We start from the raw sequence: 26,685 nt of genomic DNA, 5'->3' as shown, positions 1-26,685 counted from the left end.
AATGGGACGGCCCCTTACTGTAGAAACTTGGACAGGCCCAGGAGCGTGTGAGACCACAACGTCAATATTTTTATTTTCTGTGTTCCTTTTTACATTTTCTAGGTTTTTTTTCTTTTTTTTACTTTTGTTAATACTTTCAAATATTCTTTATACACACATGCACACACACAAATATATATATATATATATATATAAAATAAAAACTATTAATCAAGTACTCGAAAAATGTTAAATGTGTATAGAATGTTTTCCTTCATATGTATATGAAAATTTATACAAAAAATATATCTTGAAGAAAATTTGTTGGTCATCGTTGGAGATGCCCTAAGCAAGTCAAAAACTCTGATATATAGCTTGAAGGAGAATATGTGGAATAAGACTTGGAGTGAGAGAGGGATTTGTACAGCTTCGTCTATCAGGCCACTGTTGGTCGACATCGACTCAGGAATCAAAATCATGTATATTGTAGTGCGAAGAAGATCCGAGACATTCGGAAGCCGAATAGACTCGAGACATTTGAAACCACAGCCACCACTCTTTATTTTCTTTCTTCCTCACATAGTACTAATAATTAACTAAAGGGTAATTCGATGCTCGGGTTCATCTACACCTGATATCTCGGTCGCTGGTGTGGATGTGTTGGGATGGGGTTAAGAGTTCCTATTTCGTGTGCAGGTCGCTGGGTAGCAACCGGGCGCGCGCTCCCCCAACGTGTCCTTTTGGGCCGACCCATATTGGCGGCGGAGCGCCTCCATTTTTTTCCACTTCTTTTCATTGTTTTTTATTTTGCTTCTATAAATTTGTTGGTGATTTAAAAATGGTTATGAATTTCAATTTCTTAACAAACATCAAATTTCAAAAAAAAACTATTCATGAGTTTCAAAAAATGTTCTCAAATTTCAACAATGCTCGCGAGTTCAAAAAATGTTCACAGGACTAATTCTCAGGATTAAAAAATTTCAAGAATTCAAAAATAATTCTCAGTATTAAAAATGTTCAAGAATGCCACAAATGTTTGCAATTTTGAAAAAAAAATCGGGAATTGAAAAGAAATGTTCACAGATTCAAAAACGTTCATGAATTGTATTCAAAATGTTCACAAAAATAAAGAAATGTTCGTGAGCTAGAAAAGTAGTTCATCGATTTAAAAACTGTTCTTGAATTTGAAAAATGGTTCATTCATTATAAAAAAAATGATCGCCAAACAAAATAGGTTCACAAAACGTTCACGAATTTTAGAAACCATTCCCCGAAAAATACGTTCTCTAATTCACAAATTTAGGAAAAAGAAAACACGAATTTGAAATATGTTAAAAATCTAAACATTCTGGTTAAGAATCCGAAAAAAGTTAACTATTTTAGAAGAAATGTTCAAAAAAGTTGAAAATGATGTTTAAAAAATGAAGAAGAAGAAAAACAAATAAAACATGAACAGGACAAAATGAAAAAGGAAAGGAAAGAAAAAACGAAAATGAATGAAGAATGGATAGAAGGAAAAATGAAAAAAGCCAAAGAAAAATAAAAGGGGTGCGCACGTGATCGCTAACCAGCAACCCATGGGCCAAATACGGTTGGCCATATATTAGGTAGGTGTGTCAGATGTTTCTTTTTTTGAGCGAAAGGTGCGTCAGAGCATTTTTGAATCTGTAAACATTTCTTTTCAATAGATGATTAATATTTGTCAGAAAAGGGTACTGAATTCGGAAAAAAGGGCTACAGGCTGGTGGTTGTGAGCCCAGATGTTGTGGCGTGGGTGTGGCTGAGCCCGGGAGAGAATGAATGTCCCGAAGATGGGATGTGAATGAGAACCCAAACCGTCTAACCTACGTGCGAGACCTATATCTTGCTTATGGCGACACCAGCTTGTATATCAGTATATACACGTTTAAATTTTTAATAAATGATTAATATTTGTCCAAAAACAATTATGTTTAAAAATCCATACACATTATAATTTTTTATATCTAACACATTTTTATATACATGTTTAATATTTTTTAAATACAAGATTATTAATAGTTTGATAACATGGTCAACATTTTTCAATACACAGTGAAAAAATTTCTAGTGGCAATGAACATTTTTTCACACACAATGTACATTTATTGTATACATTCAACAATTTATATAAACGTTCAACATTTTTTCATACACATTGTAATTCCTGTATATATTTTCGTATACATAAAAACACCTTTTCTGTACATATTTACAGTTTTTCAAATACCTTAGTAATATTTTTGAAATACTTGTTGATTAACAATTTTCAAATAGTTGATTTGTGTTTTTTAAATACATGATTAGCTCTTTTTCATACACAATGTATACATTTTCATATACAGGAGAAACATTTTCTTTATACACATTTAACATGTTTACGGAGTACAGGTGATATACGGAGTACTGAGCTCGGAAAAAAGGGCTACAGGCGGGTGGTTGTGAGCCCAGATGTTGTGGCGTGGATGTGGCTGAGCGCGGGAGAGAACGAATGTCCCGAAGATGGGATGTGAATGAGAACCCAAACAGACTAAGCTACATGCGAGACCTATATCTTGCTTACGGCGACACCAGCTTGTATATCAGGATATACATGTTTAAATATTTTAATAGATGATTAATATTTGTCCCAAAAAATTATGTTTAAAAATCCATACACATTATACTTTTTTATATCTAAAAAAATTATATACATGTTTAATATTTTTCAAATACAAGATTATTAATACTTTCATAACATGGTCAACATTTTTCAATACACAGTGAAAACATTTCTAGTAGCAATGAACATTTTTTCACACACAATGTACATTTCTTGTATACACTCAACAATTTATATAAACGTGCTCCTGTATACACACAATTAATATTTGAGAGAGTACTGAAAAAATTCAATATGCATAAGTGCTCACCCTCACCTGCTCCTGTATTTAAGGGTGATAAGTTTGGGACATTTCAATGTCCGAGGAACCAGTATGAAACTGATCAGATGAAGTCGATTCCTTATGCTTCAGCTGTCGGAAGTATCATGTATGCTCAAGTGTGTACACGCCCAGACTTATGTTTTAAAACCGCGATGCTTGAAAGATACCAATCAAATCCAGGACCGGACCACTGGAAGGCTGCAAAGAAAATCTTGCGTTATATGCAAGGAACTAAGGATTTCATGCTTACATATAAAAGAACCGATAACCTAAAATTGTTGGTTATTCAGACTCTGATTTTGCCGGGTGTGTGGATAGTAAGAGATCCACGTGTTAGAATAAATCCAAGGCATGCCGTTAATCATCCGAGGACCAAGCAATCACATGAGCATGACACCGAGATTTGTTAATGAGGTTCACCGATATGGCTACATCCCCGGGGCTTGACTATGGGCGCTCCTCCCCGTGACACCGTCACAATACCGCACACCGGCCACCCGGGCGCCGGCACACGCCGCCGGCTCCCCCTTGCGCGCCTGTGCTATTATGTTGGCATAGGTTACATCGTGTGTCTAGCCCCGCTATATATGGGAGGCCTAGGATACAAGTGTCCTCCTAGGACACGACTCCCTATCCTATCTAAACACAATACAACTACAAGTCCAACTGTAACCTACCTTGTACACAATATTCGACACAACTCTAACAAACTCCACCTTGGCGAATATTCTCCACCACCTTGAATTCGTCAATGCGTTAAATTTTCATGTACATTGGACTTGAGCTTATCCATGAGAGCCGCTGCTACTCCAAAGACTCCATATGACTCCACCTGCAACTTGTAGTCCCTTCTTTTCTTGACCACGGTCAACACTCGAGCAAAATTAAGTTCCTTGTTACTCTAGTTTGTGCTCCCAACTTTCAGAGTATCAGTCCAACGCCATCACACACTGATCACTGACCTGCGTGAAAAATGAACAACTCACATATTGGGTGTCACAATAAGATTTACCTGAACTCAATATCACCGCTCCTTTCTTGACCGCCTGTCTGAAACTTGAAGGAATTTCACCATTGCTTTTAGTCATCCCGAGTCAAATTCGCAGTTGTCTCACCACATGTATGACCACCAGAGCCCTGGCCCGTCTTCATGTCCCGTGCGCATCGCACGCCTCGTCGCTATTACCGCGTCGAGCCTCCGCTGTCCCGGTCGAGTCTCAAGGGTCGCGAACCCACACCACTCAACCCCCACTGCAGAGTACCACCGATTATCACCGACCGATGACGAGTTTCATGCTTCCATCAGACCCTTGGGTTCCAGTCCGAACTGCATGTCACTCGCTTTTCTCCCTTGCTGAATAGGCTTCGATTCCCTAGATCCTTACATCGTAGCCCGTCAATCCAGCTCCACCTTGAACATGACTCCATGGTAGATGATCAATCCACCCACACGCCCCATCGACTTCAAGCTCTCATGTGCACCGTCTTGAATCAACCCCGCGCCATAGTCTTGTCCAAGCCACACAAGCACTCAGACCCGTATCGCATGTTTCCACGCCCAGAAGTCGGTCACCATCAGTATCACGCACCTATGTCGTCGACGCCGATTCCACCACCGTCTTCTGTACCGACCGACTCGCGTCGATCCCGTCAGACTACCTAGTCCGACCCAGGCTCCCAAATCATTCCATGAATTTCCATTCATCACACGATAGTTCTATCACTGCTGACATGACTTCCCGCAACGTGTTCAAGCATCCTTGTTGTGCCAACAAATCTTTCATCCTCGTCTGTCATAACCCAAGGTCTTCAGTTTCGTGAACTTCTCCACCTCAAACCTGGTACCCACTAATGCCATGGTTCTTTGTATAACTGACTTTGTGAAAAAATAATTTGAGCTTTCCATGTGATTCCTCAAGCATACGAACAGAACTCCGCATACTACATACGAAACAGAACTCCGCATACTACTTGCAAAACTAACCAAGAATTGGTCTTCACGTTTTGGCTCCTTGGCTTCAACTCCAATACTAGCAATTGACTTGTCAACACCTCCTGTTAATTCCGATGGATACATATCCCTTAGATGAATTTCTTTCGCCGATTGATTAAGCCTGCCTATCTCAGTGGAGACTCGGTCTCCCTTTTTTTCAAACAAATCTCCGGCCTGCAGCTCATCCAGACTCAGCCGACCATGTGCACGGGCCTCCGCTTTCCAGCTCCGCCAGCGCACCATGGGCCGCCAGGCGCCAGCAATACAAGCACGTACGCCTGCCGTCGGACGCTCGCCCGATCGATCTGATCGCCGCACGTCCAACCTGCCGCTGCCATGGGACACGCGCCTTGTGCTGATCGGACGCCTGCTGTAACTTCCGTTCTCGCCATCGATTGCATCTCCTTACAATAATTCCAATCGCATCAAGAGTTTCTTTGATTCGCTGCTAACACTACGACTGCCCTGATCGAAACACAGAAACACCGTGTGACAACCGATCCGCTCCATCGCTGTCGTCTTGCACCGCAATTTAACTCAACGATCTTTTCGCAAAGCACTTCCATTAGGTCAACAGATGCACTGCCTTATCAAACCTTGTTCATGATACCATTTGTTAGAATAAATCCGAGGCATACCGTTAATCATCCGAGGACCAAGCAATCACACGAGCACGATACCAAGATTTGTTAACGAGGTTCACCGATATGGCTACATCCCCGGAGCTTGACTACGGCCGCTCCTCCCCGTGACACCGTCACAATACCGCACACCGGCCATGTTAAACCATGCAATATTCAGGTCCAAGGGGCGCACCACGCACCGGTTTAGTTGAGATAGGCTTCGGTCTAGGTTGGTTAGAGTATATGGTTGTAATCTCCTCATGTATATCTTATCTCTACTTTCCTTGTACCTCAAGATGTAATCTCAACAACCTTGTATGCTTATCAGGGATATGCCCCTGCCTATATTAACACGAAACCGTCGCCTCGAGAGAGGTACGACGTTCTCCGCTGTTTTACATGGTATACAGAGCCACCTCTATCCATCGCATCTAGCAAAACCCATCCAGCGCCAGCCATGTCGTCCTCCTCCAGCACCGTCCAAGCTTCCCTTGGGCAGGTTGCAGAAAAGCTCACCCGCACCAACTACATTCTGTGGCGTGCGCAGGTGACACCGCAGCTGAGAGGGGCTGGCCTCTTCGGCTACGCCGACGGCTCCATGCCGGAACCTGTCAAGATCCTCGTCACGAAGGACAAAGACGGGAAAGAAGAGCAGACACCGAACCCTCTCCATCCGATCTGGTTCAAAGAAGGGCAGCAGGTACTTGGATACTTGCTCAATACTCTCACCAAAGAAGTCCTCGTGCAGGTTACCTCCATCGCCACGCCGCACGAGCTCTGGGCGGCTCTCGCCCACATGTTCTCATCACAGGCCCGAGCCCGCGTCAACAACATCCGGGTTGCTCTCTCCATGGCGCAGAAGGGGACGCAATCTGTTGCGGCCTACTTCGCCCAGATGAGAGCGCTTGCCGATGAGCTCGCAGCCGCCGGAAAGCCCATCGATGGCGATGAGCTTGTCTCCTACATCACCGCCGGCCTCGACATGGAGTACCAACCCCTCGTCTCCGCCAACGACGCGCGCACCGACACCATCAGCATCGACGACCTCTACGCTCAGATGAGCAACTTTGATCAGCGCCTCGCCCTCTACAACAACAACTCGGGCGGGGGCTTCAAGTCATCTGCTAACGTGGTCTCTCGCGGCGGCGGTCGCGGTGGTGGCGGTTCACGCTATCGTGGACCTCCGCGTGGCAAGGGCAAGCCGCAATCTGGCGGAAACAGTGGCGGCGGCGGGCGGGCGGCCCTCCAACAACAACAATAGGGGCCGCCGTGGTGCCAGGCCTCGCGCCAACCCTGATGCGCCGCGATGCCAAATCTGCGGCAAGCTAGGACACACCGCCCGCGACTGCTGGTATCGCTATGAAGATGATGGCGAATCCTCACAAGATGAGAAAGTTGCAGGTGCTGCTGATGGCTCCTACGGCATTGATACAAACTGGTATGTGGACAGTGGCGCAACTGACCACATCACGAGCGAGATGGAAAAGGTGACAGTTCGTGAAAAGTACCGTGGGCAAGACCAAGTTCATACTGCCAACGGAGAAGGTATGAGCATTAGCCACGTTGGTCATTCAGTGCTTAAAACCCCCCATAGAAATATTCGTCTAAGAAAAATCTTGCATGTCCCTAGTGCTTCGAAAAATCTCCTTTCAGTTCATCGCATTGCCATTGACAATCATGTATTCCTTGAGTTTCATCTGTCTTTCTTTTTGATCAAGGATCAGGTCACGAAGCAAATTCTGTATCGAGGTAGATGCGTTCGAGGGATGTACCCGTTGATTCCGGAGCTTAGGAGATTGAATAAACAAGCCTATGGTGTCACCAAAGTCTCTTCAACACGGTGGCATGATAGATTAGGGCATGCATCCTTTTCTTTAGTTGAACACTTGCTTAAAAAGAATAAGCTCCCGTTTGTTGGTGAGCGAGATCGTGAAACAATTTGTGATTCATGTCAGTGTGCTAAAAGTCATCAATTACCCTATCCTGTGTCTACAAGCATCTCCACCAAGCCTGTCTGAAACTTGAAGGAATTTCACCATTGCTTTTAGTCATCCCGAGTCAAATTCGCAGTTGTCTCACCACATGTATGACCACCAGAGCCCTGGCCCGTCTTCATGTCCCGTGCGCATCGCACGCCTCGTCGCTATTACCGCGTCGAGCCTCCGCTGTCCCGGTCGAGTCTCAAGGGTCGCGAACCCACACCACTCAACCCCCACTGCAGAGTACCACCGATTATCACCGACCGATGACGAGTTTCATGCTTCCATCAGACCCTTGGGTTCCAGTCCGAACTGCATGTCACTCGCTTTTCTCCCTTGCTGAATAGGCTTCGATTCCCTAGATCCTTACATCGTAGCCCGTCAATCCAGCTCCACCTTGAACATGACTCCATGGTAGATGATCAATCCACCCACACGCCCCATCGACTTCAAGCTCTCATGTGCACCGTCTTGAATCAACCCCGCGCCATAGTCTTGTCCAAGCCACACAAGCACTCAGACCCGTATCGCATGTTTCCACGCCCAGAAGTCGGTCACCATCAGTATCACGCACCTATGTCGTCGACGCCGATTCCACCACCGTCTTCTGTACCGACCGACTCGCGTCGATCCCGTCAGACTACCTAGTCCGACCCAGGCTCCCAAATCATTCCATGAATTTCCATTCATCACACGATAGTTCTATCACTGCTGACATGACTTCCCGCAACGTGTTCAAGCATCCTTGTTGTGCCAACAAATCTTTCATCCTCGTCTGTCATAACCCAAGGTCTTCAGTTTCGTGAACTTCTCCACCTCAAACCTGGTACCCACTAATGCCATGGTTCTTTGTATAACTGACTTTGTGAAAAAATAATTTGAGCTTTCCATGTGATTCCTCAAGCATACGAACAGAACTCCGCATACTACATACGAAACAGAACTCCGCATACTACTTGCAAAACTAACCAAGAATTGGTCTTCACGTTTTGGCTCCTTGGCTTCAACTCCAATACTAGCAATTGACTTGTCAACACCTCCTGTTAATTCCGATGGATACATATCCCTTAGATGAATTTCTTTCGCCGATTGATTAAGCCTGCCTATCTCAGTGGAGACTCGGTCTCCCTTTTTTTCAAACAAATCTCCGGCCTGCAGCTCATCCAGACTCAGCCGACCATGTGCACGGGCCTCCGCTTTCCAGCTCCGCCAGCGCACCATGGGCCGCCAGGCGCCAGCAATACAAGCACGTACGCCTGCCGTCGGACGCTCGCCCGATCGATCTGATCGCCGCACGTCCAACCTGCCGCTGCCATGGGACACGCGCCTTGTGCTGATCGGACGCCTGCTGTAACTTCCGTTCTCGCCATCGATTGCATCTCCTTACAATAATTCCAATCGCATCAAGAGTTTCTTTGATTCGCTGCTAACACTACGACTGCCCTGATCGAAACACAGAAACACCGTGTGACAACCGATCCGCTCCATCGCTGCCGTCTTGCACCGCAATTTAACTCAACGATCTTTTCGCAAAGCACTTCCATTAGGTCAACAGATGCACTGCCTTATCAAACCTTGTTCATGATACCATTTGTTAGAATAAATCCGAGGCATACCGTTAATCATCCGAGGACCAAGCAATCACACGAGCACGATACCAAGATTTGTTAACGAGGTTCACCGATATGGCTACATCCCCGGAGCTTGACTACGGCCGCTCCTCCCCGTGACACCGTCACAATACCGCACACCGGCCATGTTAAACCATGCAATATTCAGGTCCAAGGGGCGCACCACGCACCGGTTTAGTTGAGATAGGCTTCGGTCTAGGTTGGTTAGAGTATATGGTTGTAATCTCCTCATGTATATCTTATCTCTACTTTCCTTGTACCTCAAGATGTAATCTCAACAACCTTGTATGCTTATCAGGGATATGCCCCTGCCTATATTAACACGAAACCGTCGCCTCGAGAGAGGTACGACGTTCTCCGCTGTTTTACATGGTATACAGAGCCACCTCTATCCATCGCATCTAGCAAAACCCATCCAGCGCCAGCCATGTCGTCCTCCTCCAGCACCGTCCAAGCTTCCCTTGGGCAGGTTGCAGAAAAGCTCACCCGCACCAACTACATTCTGTGGCGTGCGCAGGTGACACCGCAGCTGAGAGGGGCTGGCCTCTTCGGCTACGCCGACGGCTCCATGCCGGAACCTGTCAAGATCCTCGTCACGAAGGACAAAGACGGGAAAGAAGAGCAGACACCGAACCCTCTCCATCCGATCTGGTTCAAAGAAGGGCAGCAGGTACTTGGATACTTGCTCAATACTCTCACCAAAGAAGTCCTCGTGCAGGTTACCTCCATCGCCACGCCGCACGAGCTCTGGGCGGCTCTCGCCCACATGTTCTCATCACAGGCCCGAGCCCGCGTCAACAACATCCGGGTTGCTCTCTCCATGGCGCAGAAGGGGACGCAATCTGTTGCGGCCTACTTCGCCCAGATGAGAGCGCTTGCCGATGAGCTCGCAGCCGCCGGAAAGCCCATCGATGGCGATGAGCTTGTCTCCTACATCACCGCCGGCCTCGACATGGAGTACCAACCCCTCGTCTCCGCCAACGACGCGCGCACCGACACCATCAGCATCGACGACCTCTACGCTCAGATGAGCAACTTTGATCAGCGCCTCGCCCTCTACAACAACAACTCGGGCGGGGGCTTCAAGTCATCTGCTAACGTGGTCTCTCGCGGCGGCGGTCGCGGTGGTGGCGGTTCACGCTATCGTGGACCTCCGCGTGGCAAGGGCAAGCCGCAATCTGGCGGAAACAGTGGCGGCGGCGGGCGGGCGGCCCTCCAACAACAACAATAGGGGCCGCCGTGGTGCCAGGCCTCGCGCCAACCCTGATGCGCCGCGATGCCAAATCTGCGGCAAGCTAGGACACACCGCCCGCGACTGCTGGTATCGCTATGAAGATGATGGTGAATCCTCACAAGATGAGAAAGTTGCAGGTGCTGCTGATGGCTCCTACGGCATTGATACAAACTGGTATGTGGACAGTGGCGCAACTGACCACATCACGAGCGAGATGGAAAAGGTGACAGTTCGTGAAAAGTACCGTGGGCAAGACCAAGTTCATACTGCCAACGGAGAAGGTATGAGCATTAGCCACGTTGGTCATTCAGTGCTTAAAACCCCCCATAGAAATATTCGTCTAAGAAAAATCTTGCATGTCCCTAGTGCTTCGAAAAATCTCCTTTCAGTTCATCGCATTGCCATTGACAATCATGTATTCCTTGAGTTTCATCTGTCTTTCTTTTTGATCAAGGATCAGGTCACGAAGCAAATTCTGTATCGAGGTAGATGCGTTCGAGGGATGTACCCGTTGATTCCGGAGCTTAGGAGATTGAATAAACAAGCCTATGGTGTCACCAAAGTCTCTTCAACACGGTGGCATGATAGATTAGGGCATGCATCCTTTTCTTTAGTTGAACACTTGCTTAAAAAGAATAAGCTCCCGTTTGTTGGTGAGCGAGATCGTGAAACAATTTGTGATTCATGTCAGTGTGCTAAAAGTCATCAATTACCCTATCCTGTGTCTACAAGCATCTCCACCAAACCTCTTGAGCTCATTTTTTTCCGATGTTTGGGGTCCTGCCCCAAAATCAGTTGGCAGACACACTTATTACGTAAGTTTTATCGATGACTATACCAAGTACACATGGATCTATCTCATCAAAAAGAAATCTGATGTTTTTCAAGTTTTTCACAACTTTCAAGCACTAGTAGAAAGAAAGTTTGATTGCAAAATCCTAGCTCTCCAATCTGATTGGGGAGGGGAGTACCGCAACCTCAACTCCTTTTTTCAGCAAATTGGCATATCACACCACGTGTCATGCCCCCATGCTCACCAGCAAAACGGATCAGCTGAGCGCAAGCACAGGCATATAGTTGAAGTCGGCCTGGCCTTACTTGCTGCTGCCTCTATGCCTTTGAAATTCTGGGATGAGGCATTTCTCACCGCAGTCCACCTCATAAACATGTTGCCAAGTAGAGTCATCAACAATGAATCTCCAGTAGAACGTCTCCTTCATACAAAACCAGATTACACATCTCTACGAGTATTTGGGTGTGCGTGTTGGCCAAATCTTCGGCCATACAACAACCGCAAACTCATGTTCAGATCAAAACGGTGTGTTTTCTTGGGCTATAGCCCACAACATAAGGGTGTAAAGTGTCTTGATGTATCCACTGGACGTGTCTATATTTCCCGTGACGTTGTGTTTGATGAAACTGTTTTCCCTTTTGCATAACTTCATCCAAACGCCGGAGCCCTTCTTCAAAAGGAGATTCTTCTTCTACCTTCACATCTCACCGGGCATGACAATGGGGATGTTTTAGACACTGATGATCAATTGTTGACTAATCCTCTTACTAATGATGGTCTTGAGTCTTGTGATGCAACAGAAAAAAATTGTGCAGAAAATGGTGAAGAAATCAGCCCAAATTATCATTTTATGCTTCCTGGACAAAACAGCAGCAGCATCGAAGCAGATCTCCCTCGGGATCCAGGCGCATCAGCCTCGGGATCGCTCCTGCGCCAGTCTGCCGCCCTGGCCCCCGCGGGATCCGCGCCCTCCTCGCCAAGCCGATCCGCCTCGAGCCCCGCGTCGCCACAAGCCACCAGCGGCTCGGTGGACCGCCCGGTGGCCGCTCAGCGCCAACCCACCAGCGCCACGCGGCGCCAACTCCAGTCGCCCGCACCTGGTTCCGTGCCCGGCCCCGTGTCTGGCCCCGCACCTGGTCGGTTTGGTCCCGACACACGATGCTACGTGCGGCGCCCATCACGGCTGGATATGGGCGCTGACTCCGGTGTGGATCACGCTGCAGTCCCCGTCCCACCGGTGCAATCATTGCACCATCATGCGCCCCCAGCTGGACCGGGATCCTCTGCGGCGACTTCTTCTTCAGCTCCACGTGCGCCGGCCATACAAGATCCGGCATGCATGTCCTCGCCCAGCGAGCCTGCAGCCGCTCCTGGCGCTAGATCTTCTGCGGATCCTTCTTCACCACCTCGCACTAGGCTTCAGAGGGGAGTAACCCAACCCAAAAATTACAAGTCTTTAGCAAAGTTTGGACTTGCTTGTGTTTCACATGAACCAGATATCCCACACTGTTGCAGAAGCTCTAGGCGATCCAAAGTGGCAGAAGGCTATGGAGGATGAATACATGATGCTCCACAAAAACAAAACTTGGCACTTAGTTCCAGCACGTCAAGGCAAAGGTAAAAATGTTATAGATTGTAAATGGGTCTTCAGAATTAAAAAGAAGTCTGATGGCACCATAGGTCGTTATAAGGCTAGACTAGTTGCACAAGGTTTTAAACAAACATACGGTCTAGATTATGAGGATACTTTTAGTCCTGTAGTAAAGGCTGCTACTATTCGTCTCGTTTTGTCTATTGCCGTATCCAGAGGATGGAGTCTACGCCAGCTAGATGTTCAGAACGCGTTTCTTCATGGTGTTCTGGAAGAGGAAGTGTTCATGAAACAACCTCCTGGGTTTGAAAACAGACAAAAACCCCTCCACATATGCAAGCTTGACAAGGCTCTATATGGATTAAAACAAGCTCCTAGAGCATGGTATTCTCAGTTGAGTTCAAAGCTTCAAGGACTTGGGTTTGCTCCGTCCAAGTCTGACACCTCACTGCTTATTTTCAACAAGTCAAATACATCTATATTTGTACTCATATATGTTGATGACATTATTGTCACAAGCTCATCTGATGAAGCCATTTCAGCACTGCTCAAGGATTTGAACTCTGAGTTTGCTCTTAAGGATCTAGGAGGCTTGCACTACTTCCTTGGCATTGAAGTAAAAAGAAGTGGGGATGAGCTTCACTTGTCTCAAGAAAAATATGCCATTGATCTTGTAGCAAGAGCAGGGTTGCAAGGCTGCAAGGCAGCTCCAACACCTCTATCCAGCTCTGAGAAACTATCCTTAACAGAAGGGAAACTCTTGAATCAAGAGGACAGCACCAGGTACAGAAGTATGGTTGGTGCACTGCAATATTTAACTCTGACTAGGCCTGATATTTCCTTTGCTGTGAACAAAGTATGTTAGTTCCTTCATGCACCCACTACAGTACATCTGACAGCTGCAAAACGCATACTTAGATATGTCAAGAACACTTCCAGTGTTGGACTCACCTTCACCAAGTCACCATCAACACTTGTAAGTGCCTTTTCTGACTCTGATTGGGCAGGTTGCCTTGATGACAGACGCTCAACAGGTGGTTTTGCAGTGTTCTTTGGTCCAAATTTAATCTCATGGTGTGCTAAGAAACAAGCTATTGTGTCTAGATCCAGCACAGAAGCAGAATACAAAGCACTAGCAAATGCTACTGCAGAAATTATTTGGGTTCAGTCATTATTGAAGGAGCTTGGAATACATAGTAAACAGGCTCCATGCTTATGGTGTGACAATTTGGGTGCCACCTATCTTTCTGCTAACCCAATATTTCATGCAAGAACAAAACATATCGAAATAGATTTTCACTTTGTCAGAGAAAGAGTTGCAGAAAAAAAGCTGGATATTCGGTTCATTCGGTCTCAAGATCAAGTTGCAGATGGCTTCACTAAAGCTTTGCCCACCAGAGGTTTTGAAGAATTTAAGCGTAATCTCAACTTGTCCAAGTTGTGATTATGGGAGGGTGTTAAACCATGCAATATTCAGGTCCAAGGGGCGCACCACGCACCGGTTTAGTTGAGATAGGCTTCGGTCTAGGTTGGTTAGAGTATATGGTTGTAATCTCCTCATATATATCTTATCTCTACTTTCCTTGTACCTCAAGATGTAATCTCAACAACCTTGTATGCTTATCAGGGATATGCCCCTGCCTATATTAACACGAAACCGTCGCCTCTAGAGAGGTACGACGTTCTCCGCTGTTTTACAGGCCACCCGGGCGCCGGCACACGCCGCCGGCTCCCCCTTGCGCGCCTGTGCTATTATGTTGGCATAGGTTACATCGTGTGTCTAGCCCCGCTATATATGAGAGGCCTAGGATACAAGTGTCCTACTAGGACACGACTCCCTATCCTATCTAAACACAATACAACTACAAGTCCAACTGTAACCTACCTTGTACACAATATTCGACACAACTCTAACACGTCAGGTTATATATTCACACTCGCGGGAGGAGCTATATCGTGGAAAAGCTCCAAACAAACGTTAACTGCTGGATCTACGATGCAAGCATAATTTGTAGCATGTTATGAGGCCACCGGGCAGGCTGTATGGCTAAAGAATTTTATTTCAGGACTTAAAGTGGTTGACAGCATATCTAGACCAATTTTATTGTGATGTGATAATGAACCCGCAGTTTTCTATACGAGTAACAACAGGTCAAGTAGTGTTGTCAGACACATTGACATAAAGTATCATGTTGTGAAAGATAGAATCCAGGATCAAACAATTGATATTAAACATATAAGAACGAAGCATATGCTTGCGGATCCGCTAACAAAAGGCTTACCACCCAGTATTTTTCGTGAGCATGTTGCCGGCATGGGACTACTGGAAGCCTTATGATTCTGAAATAAGAGGACCATTAAAATAAACCACTCCCCAATTACCAAAAAAGTTTTCCATTTCGAAATAGGCGGGTGTGCTATAAGTGTTAAGGTTCTATGGCGTTTGGAGCTGTTGTAACACCTCACTTTGGTACATCATTCCTATGTAGAATGGACAAATGAAGTTAAGCCTAACGATCATGGGGGAGAATGTTGGTTGATCTGACGGCTTAAACAGGCCAGTTAGATCTATTATTCTATCAGAAAAAAGGGGAAAGATAACGATAATGAAAAGTCCCCACGCGCCAATGTACGTGGGCTTTTTATCCCAACTAAGGCGCCCTGATTGGGGGCACCCAAACTAACTAATGATTTAGGTCCCATGTCGCCAGCGCTAGATAAAAGGGGGTACGGGAGAGGGTTGGCAGCCTGCGCGATCATAATTCTCATATGGTTTCACTCCCCTCCCGATATTCTCTCACCCCATCCGATCAGGGGGAGCGCTGCAGCGACGGGAAGACCTACTCCAGCCGCCGCTGCCGTCCCCGGCCAGTCCCGGTGGCGTCCTGAAGGAATCAGGACGTCGAGGAGAACCTCTGCTTTGACTACATCACCCCTGCATCACGCCTGTACCGAGTAGGCGATCATGTTGACTCCCGTGATGTGTAAAGGATCTCTAAACCCTCTCTGTTCATGTTTATTAGGTGATCTAGATGAAATCTCTCTCTGCTAATGGCATCCCATAGATGCATTATTACTCCAACACTCAAGTCACACACGGTTGTGAAAAGATACGCAGTAATAAATGGATTTGAATGGGAAAATTCGCATCTGGTCCTGAGCACAGCTGATCCTGAAATCACGTTGGATGGCTCTTCTCGGGATGCATGTGTTTTCTGTATTCCGCACTGTATGCGACAAACATATTGCCAAAGTATTCCAGGGCAGGGCCCACGCATTAATTTGCTGCTCAGCCACTTCGTCAGACCGGTACAGGATACTCGTGGATGGATCAGGTTTCTTCCTGGGTCTCCCTGTTCCGGTGCGACACTGCGTGTTGACGGACGCAGCGAACGGCAACCTACCAGCCGGTGGGTGGATAAGTAATCGTAGGTCCCAGTCCCCACCCCTCCACGCTCGAGAAAAAACCATCCCCGCCGCCGCCACTACCTGCCGGTTGTTCTTCATCGTGCACGCAGGCCACATACACCCACATAGGCCAATTTGACAGGGAACAAGTGCAGCCAAATTAGTGCATCAACCAAACTAGTGCAGCTCGCATAACGCACACAACACTAGAATTAGTGCAGCCGATGATGCTTGTCTAACAGAAAGACACAAACTACAGCAGTGTGTATTAGCTGATGATTACGAGAAGTGTACAACAAGACACATGATTCAGTAAACTCAATGTTTTGCTTGGTTTCTTGCTCATTCAAAAAGACGCGAGATTCAAAAAGTGTACAGAAAGAAACAAGACATAAGATTCAATGTACAGCGAGAGAACCCTCAAAATTCTGAAACATGATGCCCATTCAGTAAACTCAACATTGTAAACATGATGCCCAATCAGTAAACTCAACAGGATTACAAACTACTGCTTAGTTTCTTGCTTCCTGTTGTTTTGCTTCGAAGACATGGCCTGGCACAAAATGGAAATAGGTTGATTGTCGGTGAGATGAACAAGAGAACTGATGCATTGGTAGATGGTCGTGCTCACATATTTGAATCCAGATGGTAGATAATTATTTGTGCAAACCAAATTTAATTCGAGCATGAGGTTTGGAGATAGTTTCTCTTCTAGGATGTGAATTCAGAGATAATTCTGTACTTGGAAATCACCATATGAATGCTCGACTATACTATGCCTTAACAAAAGGCAGTTTAATTAGCAGAAGAGTTTTGAATGAAGTGTACTAGGACCTTATATTTTTAACTCGTGTATATCTATTTTATAGATCGATTGCTATATAATTATTAATTTGAAAGGTTTGCACTCGTTCTTGAAGATAAAAGGATGTGTGGCTTAATATGGCTACTACCTGAAAAAGACTTCTACAAGTATGACTAAGATTGATATGGACAGTTAAAATTCTCACATATTTAGCTGTTAGGTGCGAAAAGCAATTAAGTACAGAACACTGGCCTCCCCCTCAATTGTTGGGCATTAGCAAGTACTGATTCCAATCTTACTATTTTCTAAGTCAGCTATCAATTTGACAATTTCCCAGCAGCTTGAAGAAGTCATAGAGAAAACTTGAGTAAGATACGAGATAGAAATCTAATGTATGTTGTGCAAGTTCCCGAGCAATTGCAATGCAATGATTAAGGAAAGAGCAAGTTGTCAAGCTGTCAAGTTCCCGAGCAATTAGCAAAGTTTACGGTCTGAACAGTTGTATAAATCTACAATTGTTTTTTTAATGGAGTGAGATGACAGGAACTTTATGAGAAGTGCCTTGTATGCTTTTAGCACTAACTAGACCCTATCAAAAGAATCTGAGCAGTGCCCTGAAAAAAGGATTCAAAGGTTCAGTTCTCACTGGACTCAAGATACCAGCATCCTGGTTCTCACTAGATTCAACGGTTCAGTTCCCACAAACCACCAATACTGCCTTGTTGATTTTTCTAGTACTTGTGACTGCAGCATCGGTTGTTTCTACAGAACAAATTAGCCAAGAATGACTACCACGGAACCATCACATAAACAAGGTTGTTTTCTGAAAACAGACACTACATACGCAATTCACACTACAGAAGTTCAGAGTAATTCTTAAGCATGTAATGGTACTTGAAAAAAGATGTGTATTTGCTAAAGCATGTACAGGTTACATTTTTGAGTGCCTTTTGAGCATGTGTAATTGAATTTTTTTTGAGGTCATTAGCATTTGAACACTTTCATAATTCTGATGGGAATACCTTGGTGAGGATCTTGATGAGGCTTTTCTCTTGGAGCCCTTCGTTCTTGGAGGATCTTGATGGGGGCCTTTCGGATGTGGACGGCGACCGAACAACAGCTCCAGTGTTCGAGGGAGGCAGGGGAGGAAGAACATCTTCAGCTCGTGAGGGATATGGTGGAGAAACGGCAAACCCAACGATGGAGCAGCTGCCGCCGGTGCGCATGAGGGAGTCGGTGGAGGAAGAACATCCAAGTTGTGCAGATAGCGCCACCGCCGCGGCCGACCGTACCATCATGGCCGCCGAGTAGGTGTGCACAGTCCCAGGTAACTCCGTCTTGATTGCAACTTCCATGGCTATCGCTTGATCTACAATTTGCACATAGAACAACATAGTTATCGCTTGATCCTGCTTTCCTCATCACCTTGTACTCGGTAGGTAAATTCTGGATGGTTCCATTGTATCTCTTTGAACACAGCTAGTGTCTTATTTTCATCATCGTCAACCTGGTGTTGACTTATCCGGCCACACAGATTGTGCAGCGTCCATTTTGTTGAAGGCGCATTCTGGGTTGAACAAAAGAAGCTGCCAACCATGTTGTGCCTTATTCAAGTTCACATTGTACACATTTATGTGCTTGTGCGATGGCCAATGAACTTTCTCACCGCAAGTAAGAGACAACGAATGGTTGTGGCTTGACCAGTGTTCAGCAATGAGCCATCATTGTCTGCAACTCTAAGTAATCTCATCATTGCAGGGCACTCGCACCGGCAAGATCGGTTATTTTGCTGCTCAGGCTTCCCCTGCAAAATAATTTTTTTCTCCGTGTCAAATTTAAAAAATGAATTCCCGTGCAAGCAATATGTTAAAAAACTACAAAATCTTGTTTTTGGGTCTTAACTCTTAATTGCTAGCCGAGCATCCACAAACAATCTCCTGCATACACTTTGTCCGCTCGATGTTCAGCTGGCCCTTGCCATATCGTATACCAAATCTAAACTCCCAAGAATACAGGTTATAGAAATCGTATGCTTCCCCGAGTGAGTCAAAACTCATCCCAATCTCTGGCTTCACTACATTGTCTGGGAGTTTATCAACGTACCTCCTGATTGTTTCTTCTAATGGAGTGACTCTACCTGGACAGGGTGCCCTATCCAGATGGGCACGTCCCACTCTTAACCTGAAATTGAATTCACGGTTTTGAGATGATGCAATCCTTTTACATATAACAGTGGGGCCGTGATTTTTGTGTATCGGCACATTTGGACGTAGTAATGTCCCCGGGCATCTATCAACATAGGCACTAAAAATAAAAAAACCATGGATCCAGAGAGAAAGAACACTGAATTTTATGTATACCTTCTGGTCCACCCAGGTGCCTCTGGGTTCACCTTCCCGGTGGACTCACGGACTGGGTTGGCTACTGCTTCCTCTTGTCAGCGGGATCGTTCTGCTCAGCAACGCCGCCGAGTTGTCCAACCACACCCGCGCACGACGAGTCAGCGTATGCCGGTGCCGACGGCTCGACGGACGTCAACACCAATGGATCTGGCTGCTCAACATCCGCAGTGACCTCTCTAAGCGAGAGCCTATGGCATGTTCATCAAACCGAAGACCAGTCATTGACTATTTCTGCTCGCGCGTCTTCGGATCGGATCGAATCGAACAGAATAATACAGCGGAGAAATTGGGTCTGTTTAAGACACATCTAGATGTGAGAAGTGCATCACTGCACGCAGCGGCAGCTGCACGCACGACATCTACGGTCTGTGTCCCTTCATGATTTGCATCAGTAGTTAGAGTATAGCAGGACACTGGATTTCGGTTTGCATCGTAAATGCGTATTCAAAGGACTAATCTGACACGCTCTGACAAAAAGATGGTACGCACTCCTGACAAAAGGACGAAGACTCTGAATCGCGCTGCATGAGTCGATAGCCCCACCGACTGCCGGCGGCACACCACCGTCCCCAGAAATAGAAGTCGTGCAGGACGCGCCCGACAACTCCATCAGACGAGGCGCCGGACGGCTCCTGACTGCCGCTCGCCTCTCCGTCGTGTCCCCGCCTACGGTCGTATCAGGCAGGGCGGAGCCGCCGCCGACCACCGCGCAAGCAACCTCGCGCGCCATCAGAACGTCAGACCAGAGAAAGCGTGTGCTCTTGCGCTCGCGTAGGAGCTCTCGCGGCAACGCCCCCGCCAGGTAAACAAGAAGCCGCCGCCGGCCTGATCTCCCAGCCCCGGCCATCCCTGCGTCGTCCGAGGTCAGATCCGTCGTCCGAGTTGCACGCTCTCTTCGTCCCCCCCTGCTGTTGGCTGCCTTGATGTCGTTTGGGGGCGGATGAAGCCCGCGCACGGCCCCCTCTGACAGCGGCCATGCCAGCTCCGCCCCCCGCCACTGCCATGGCTGCGCCCGAGCGGCTGCCCCGCGACCAGCTCCCTTTGGTGACAGCCACCGCTGCTCCGCCACTCGCCATGGCGCCCTCAGAAGCAACGACGTCCATGGCGCCCCTGCCTCCACCGCACATGTTGCCGCCGACTCCGTCCTTCCACTGCCGCCCCGGCAGCATGCTAGTCCGAGACTCCCATGGCGCTCGCCGCCCCCACCTCCGTTCTTGGCAGTGGCCGCGCGGTCAAAAAGCACATTAATAGCGTTTCAGACAGCAGCTCCCACACGCAACCGGCGTAAAAAAGAGATAGCCATGCACGCCTGGTCCTTTGCGTCAATTCTGACATTGTATTACTAGCTTGTATCCAGCTATGTATTCCTGTTTTACTGACTTTGACGATTTCCTTTGCACAGATCACCTCGCGCAGCGCGGCCGTCGATGCGCTGCGTGCAGGACGGCCGCACTCATCTAGATGTGCTCTAATTATTGCACATCTAAGTGAATGAATCAAGCATAAAGAGAAAAAGAAAAAAAAGAGAAAGAAAATATTCACACGAATCTCAATATAAGATCAATGACATATGACTTGGATGTGCAATACTTATGGCACATCTAGATGTGCTTTAGCAAAACTGGGAGAAATTACCTGTCAATCGGATCCAGCAGAAATCCGAGCCCATTGTGGCATAGGTCTGCAAACTCCGCCATATTGCTCGCCGCCGCCATTGATTTGCCCTCAAGCTAGGGGGAAGGGCTCAACTGAGTAGATGGGAACCGAGGTGTTTTTTTTCCTTAAAGCTGACCGAGATATTTTTGTTGCCCCACGCAGCCACGCTCCATCCGCCGTCAGCATTTACTGAACCTTGACGGCGATGTTTTTGCAGCAGACGGCGCACATACGTTTCTGATCCCCGCAAAGCTTTTTGTTACAGAGGCGAGCCACGGCTCAGCTCGTCAACGTAACCTGAATTTCAATAAAGGAGCCCACGGGCTACCGTACATTACTGTTCCTTACAGTATAGCGTCAGATGACTGCATTTTCTTACACCTGTATATCCTGAAAACGGACCCACTAGTCCAGATCCCTAGAGATGGATCTAGGGTCAGGATAACATGTCCAGATGCCACCCCTACCAGTAACACCGCTCTCATTTGAATGTCAATATTTTTGTGAAGATATGCAGTAATAAATGGTTGTGACCTAACCACTTGAAAATATTTCATATCCTTCTTCCTTTCACGTGATCACAGGTCAATAGGACCGCCTCCGATAAACATCCGATTTCAATGAACCGTGTGTTAGAGTTAATCTTAACATGTGTGTACGCGCATGTGTGCATTGCATGTTAGTGGTCTAGATATGGCCGGGTCGTGGAGTCAGTTGTGTACTGGAGTGAGTCCAGCAGTTGGTTTTGGTCAGGTTGTGGTGGCTAGAGCCATTCAAGGAGAGAAGCAAGTCAAGTTGTTATTGAGAATAGGTTTACAAGTGATGGACATGGCATTGCGTATAGCTAGTGATTAGTTATTGCATGGTGGTTAGTTGAACTAGTGGGTTAGTGCATGGCTTAGAGGTGTTAGTGGCCGAGGGTGCCGGCTAGCCAGTGCGTGTGTTAGGATCAACATCTTGTATATATGTGCTACAATGAGCAATGAGAAAGAGGCCGTGAGGGCTGGAGAAAAAGATGTAGTGTATGTGTGTCTCACCGGGAGGAAGAGGCAAATCTAGTTTCTCTATGGTGAGGTATGCGTGCGTGTGTGTGTAGAGTTCCTCACCACGGTGAGTTCTTGTATTGTGATAAAACATGAGAGGGGGAGATTGTGAGGAAGAAGAAGAGGCGTTCCGAGGAGGCGGCACCAACAATTGGTACCTGAGCACTACCGATCCGAGGCGGCAGTGGTGGCGCGGCGGACTCCTTGCGAGATGGAGGCCTGCGGCGCAAGGAGGTGGCCGGTGGCGGTGCAAGGCCGTTGGCGGCTCTTACGGTGTGAGGCCGTTATGACGAGACGGCTTGGCAATCAGCGTCGCGAAGGCATCGTCCATGTCAAGAGGTGGATGCTGCGTGTGGCACGACGCTGTGGTGATCGGTGCTACGACGACATCGTCCATGACAAGGAGGTGTTTGGCGGTGTGATGTCGCACAAACATGTGGCTGTGGTGCGATGCCACAAGAGGAGGCAGCGGTGTGATGCTGCCACAACGATAGTGAGATGTTAGGAGAGGCGGTGAGATGACGCTAAGAAGAGATATGGTGGCGTGATGCTCTCACTTGGGTCGGTGCGATGCCCACGGCGGTGGTGCGATGCTAGCGTCATCATGGAGAGTTGGTGTGAAGCCAACAAATGTTGTAGTGCGATGCTGTGGAAAGGTGCCCGTGTTTGGCGCTGGGACGGCGTCGACGGCGAGATGGAGTGAGCTCCACACTATGAAGGCGTCATCCATGAAAAGTTTGGTGAGCCACCGTGCCAAAATTAGGAGGAAAAATGTTAAGAGGTACTCTTGACATGTGCGTACGTGCATGTGTGCATTGCATGTTACTGGTCTAGAGATGGCGAGTAGTTGAGTCAGTTGTGTACTGGAGTGAGTCCAGCAGTTGATTTTGGTCCAGTCGTGGTGGCTAGAGCCATTCTAGCAGAGGATCAAGTCAAGTTGTTAGCTGTACACGGCTGGGTTGAGAATAGGCTATATAAGTGATGGACATGGCCGTGCATATAGCTAGTGATTAGTCAGTGCATGGTGGTTAGTTGAACTAGTGGATTGGTGCATGGCTTACTGGCCGGCAAGGCTGCAGAGTGCTAAGTACTTGCAATGTTTGCTAAAGCTGAACGTTGTCGGTACTACGATATCAACTACGTTCAACCTGGGCCTGAACGCAGTTGATAGTTAGGAAAAATAGTTGCCGCGTTCATTTTTTCCGAAACGCGGCCTGTAGAGAAATCCTATAGCATTGGCCACCAGATAATAGCAAGTTGCTATTCCTAACGGCTAACCTGATCCAAATATGCAAGAACAAAACAGAAATTATACGCTTTATATCTTTGTTTATCCGTTCTTGAGCAATATCAAATAAAGTGGGTCCGTGATCTAGACACATGTACTGTTTCCAGATGGACTAAAAATCTATGATATACTTAACAAACATGATTAGTCCCCTGTATGTATATTGTTATCAACATCAAAATATAAGCTGCCAGCAGATGTCGCACCGATCATCCATTTTCTTGTTCATTTGTTTCATGACGTTGTTCGCCCCCTGATTATAAAACGCCTTCTCGCAATTATCTGCGGCTAAGCTAGCCTCGCCGATCTTTCGTGCCGCTTCGTTGTAAGCGTGGTTGCCAAAGTCCGTGCGTGCCTTCTCGAGGGTGTGGCCGGCTTGGTTGTATTCGCTGCTGCACATGTCCAGTGCCAACCCCAGTTTCTCATCGCGCTCCTGCTCGTGCTTGGCCTTCTCTTCCTCGCTGGTCTTTGCGCCTTCCCTGGCGGCAGCAGTGCAGATGTCCAGGGAGATGCTTTGGAGCTCTACCCTGGTGGTCGCATTCACGCTCCGTGGGTCAGAGCTGAGCACCTCCACGCAGTCGGGATGGTCTCTCATGCCGTCGCATACTTCGGAGAGGAATTTGGCATCGATCGGCGAGAGAGGAGGGAACGACAATGAGGAGGGTAATGGCTATGAGGGTGGAACTAGCTAACAGGGCCATTTCTATTGATAGAGAGGTTTGCTCTTATTTTGTGCTTGATTGTGTTGTGTTCTACCATATGATTCAGAAGTTTTTATATACACAGTATGCCCCTACATAAAGGAGAATAATCTGAGATCACTGTCCTCAAGTCACACACGGTTGTGAAAAGATACGCAGTAATAAATGGATTTGAATGTCAATATTTTTGTGAAGATATGCAGTAATAAATGGTTGTGACCTAACCACTTGAAAATATTTCATATCCTTCACGAGGAGCGCAAATATTATTTCTGCACAAATAAAATAAAAGGATTTGTCAATCAAAATATATACGTATTATAATGAATAGATTTCTCCTACTGTATCTGCACTTTATCACTGCTCCATACGTTACTGTTGATTGTAACTTCTCTTCTCCCACGTATGCATGCACCTGCTCATGCACTAACCCCACGTTCTTCTCCACTCGCGCACGACGCGCCCTGTGTAAACTATGGCGCCTACGCGCTCTGTTGTAACACCGGCTATTTAGCCTCGATCAATAGAGACGGCGACACCCCAAGGTGCACTAACCCCAAGTTATCTTTTTATAAAAATGATATGCAGTAATAAATGGTTGTGACCTGACCATATGAAAATATTTCATATTCGCGATGAGGAGCGCAAATATTATTCACTCACCAAATTAAATAAAAGGATTTGGAAATCATTATCTATACCAATTAAAGTGAATCGATATCTCCTACTATATCTGCAGTCTATCGCTACTCCGTAATATGCACGATTCGAAGTCGTTAAATCTAGGTTACGTCAAAAACTCAAAATAGTACTACGTGTAGATACTATGATCTCTATAGATGTACTGAACTGGATCTGACATGTATGGTTTCCGTGTACGAGTTTACTAACCATTGTTGCCGTGTGCGTGTGCGTGTGTGTGTGTGTGTGTGTGTGTGTGTGTGTGTTTGAGAGGGTAAAGGGAGTTTTATTGCAAGTTCATAGAGTTACAGTCGAGAGGCCACAAGTCCTCAATACAAGGTGGTACTGAGCGAAGCCAGACTACATCGGTGGCTCGCTCCGATCGGCTAGAGTTCGCCAAACGATCGACAACTCTATTCTAAGAACGCCTAAGTTTCTGAGGTACAAACTCCCTACTACCAGCTAAGTGTTTAATCTCCAAGAATAACTGGCCATAAGCTGACCGTCGCAGAGCATCCGTGGACAAGCATGATAACGCTTCAGAGGAATTCGATTGTAACATCACCGGAGAGTTTGTGTGTTGAATGGCCAGGGCCATACCTTGCATCATCGCGTGTAGTTCCGCCTCTAGTGGATCATTGCAATGGAAAATGTATCGGTATGCCGCAAATAAGATCACACCCATTCGCTATTCCTTAGGATCATCCCGGCCGCCACGGTGCCATCCTCCGGTTGGTACGAACTGTCGACGAACAGGGCCACCGTACCCTGCGCCGGTGCCGGCCCAGGCAGAACAGGCGCGGCACCACAAGGGGCACCGAAGGCATTTTCCCTTTGACAATATCCTTAACTGGAAACTTGCCTGCTAGGTTGATTGATTGGTAGTAACTGTCCAAGAACTCAACCGAAGCAAACGGGTGGGGCTTCCTTGTCGTGGTAGATGTCATTACTTATCTGCCATATACGCCAGCATAATAACCATATCTCCGACCACCTCTAAACAGGAGCTTAGAAGGAGCATTAGCCATTCCTTCCCATTATCAATGAGAAGGTCGTCGGTGGAAAGCGCCCATCTCCTGCGCATGTTGATCCACAAGATCCTTGCCTAAGTGCAAGCAATCAAGGCATGAAAGGTACTCTCCTCTTCCACCCCACAGAGAGGACACAGCGAACATGTGGCCAAATGCCTATAGTTCTGCACTGTTGAGTAGCCAGTGTACCGGTGACCACTCTCCAAGTTGTAATCTTCATCTTCTGAGGCACGTTGGTCGACCAAACTCGGTTCCATAATGAACGATTCCCCTCCGGGTTTGAGCTGGAAGAGCCATTTGCAAAGGCCGCATTGTGATCACATGTGGCTAGCTTATAAGCACTCTTCCTCCGCATTTCTCCGAAAACCAGGACAAGAAATCACCGCGCTGATGGGGCGATGTTCTGATTTTTACTATGTATTAAAATTCACGAAGGCGGTCCACACGCTAAGCACCGTTTTCATCAATAAAATCAGCCACCCGGTTCAGGCGGCAATTGCCCTTCGGTGAGATAGGGCGGAACGTCGAGGGACGGGGGATCCAAGGATCCCTCCAAGTGCGGATATCAGCACCGTTCCCCACCCTCCAAATGACACCTTTCTTGAGCAAATCGAGACCATGCAATATACCTCTCCAAACTGAAGAACCATTGCTCGAGAATACCGTGTCCAATAAATGTCCAAAAGGGTGATATTTTGCCTTTAGTAATCGTGCACAAAGGCTCTCCGGCGCATCCAGCAATCGCCACGCTCGTTTTGCTAACAAGGCTTGGTTAAAAGCCCTCATGTCCCTAAACCTCATGTCCCTAAATATTTTTCCATGTGTGTTGTGCTTACAGGACTGGGCCCGAAGGTGAGCGGAAGGTGCACAACCAAGTTCTAATATCTCACCCGATCAGTCGCCCG

The 26,685-nt window shown here is 47.0% G+C and overlaps 1 protein-coding gene and 2 pseudogenes across 1 annotated transcript; 2 read left to right on the top strand and 1 right to left on the bottom strand.

The window, feature by feature from the left end:
* The first annotated feature begins 6,471 nt into the window (after positions 1 to 6,471).
* On the top strand, positions 6,472 to 6,610 carry LOC147982614 (small nucleolar RNA Z247; annotated as a pseudogene).
* A 3,441-nt stretch (positions 6,611 to 10,051) lies between these two features.
* LOC147982613 (small nucleolar RNA Z247) lies at positions 10,052 to 10,190 on the top strand (annotated as a pseudogene).
* Positions 10,191 to 23,542: 13,352 nt separating this feature from the next.
* LOC147982612 (pectinesterase inhibitor-like) lies at positions 23,543 to 23,962 on the bottom strand. The gene has a single exon (XM_087516365.1). The coding sequence runs from the start codon at positions 23,960 to 23,962 to the stop codon at positions 23,543 to 23,545; it is 420 nt and encodes a 139-aa protein (XP_087372491.1).
* Positions 23,963 to 26,685: the final 2,723 nt, after the last annotated feature.

This window comes from Triticum urartu, chromosome 3A, assembly GCF_056163025.1.
Source record: "Triticum urartu cultivar PI428250 chromosome 3A, HENAU_Tu73, whole genome shotgun sequence".
Taxonomy (NCBI): Eukaryota; Viridiplantae; Streptophyta; class Magnoliopsida; order Poales; family Poaceae; genus Triticum; species Triticum urartu.
Note: the sequence above shows the minus strand (reverse complement) of the source record. Positions and strands in the feature narration are given on the sequence as shown.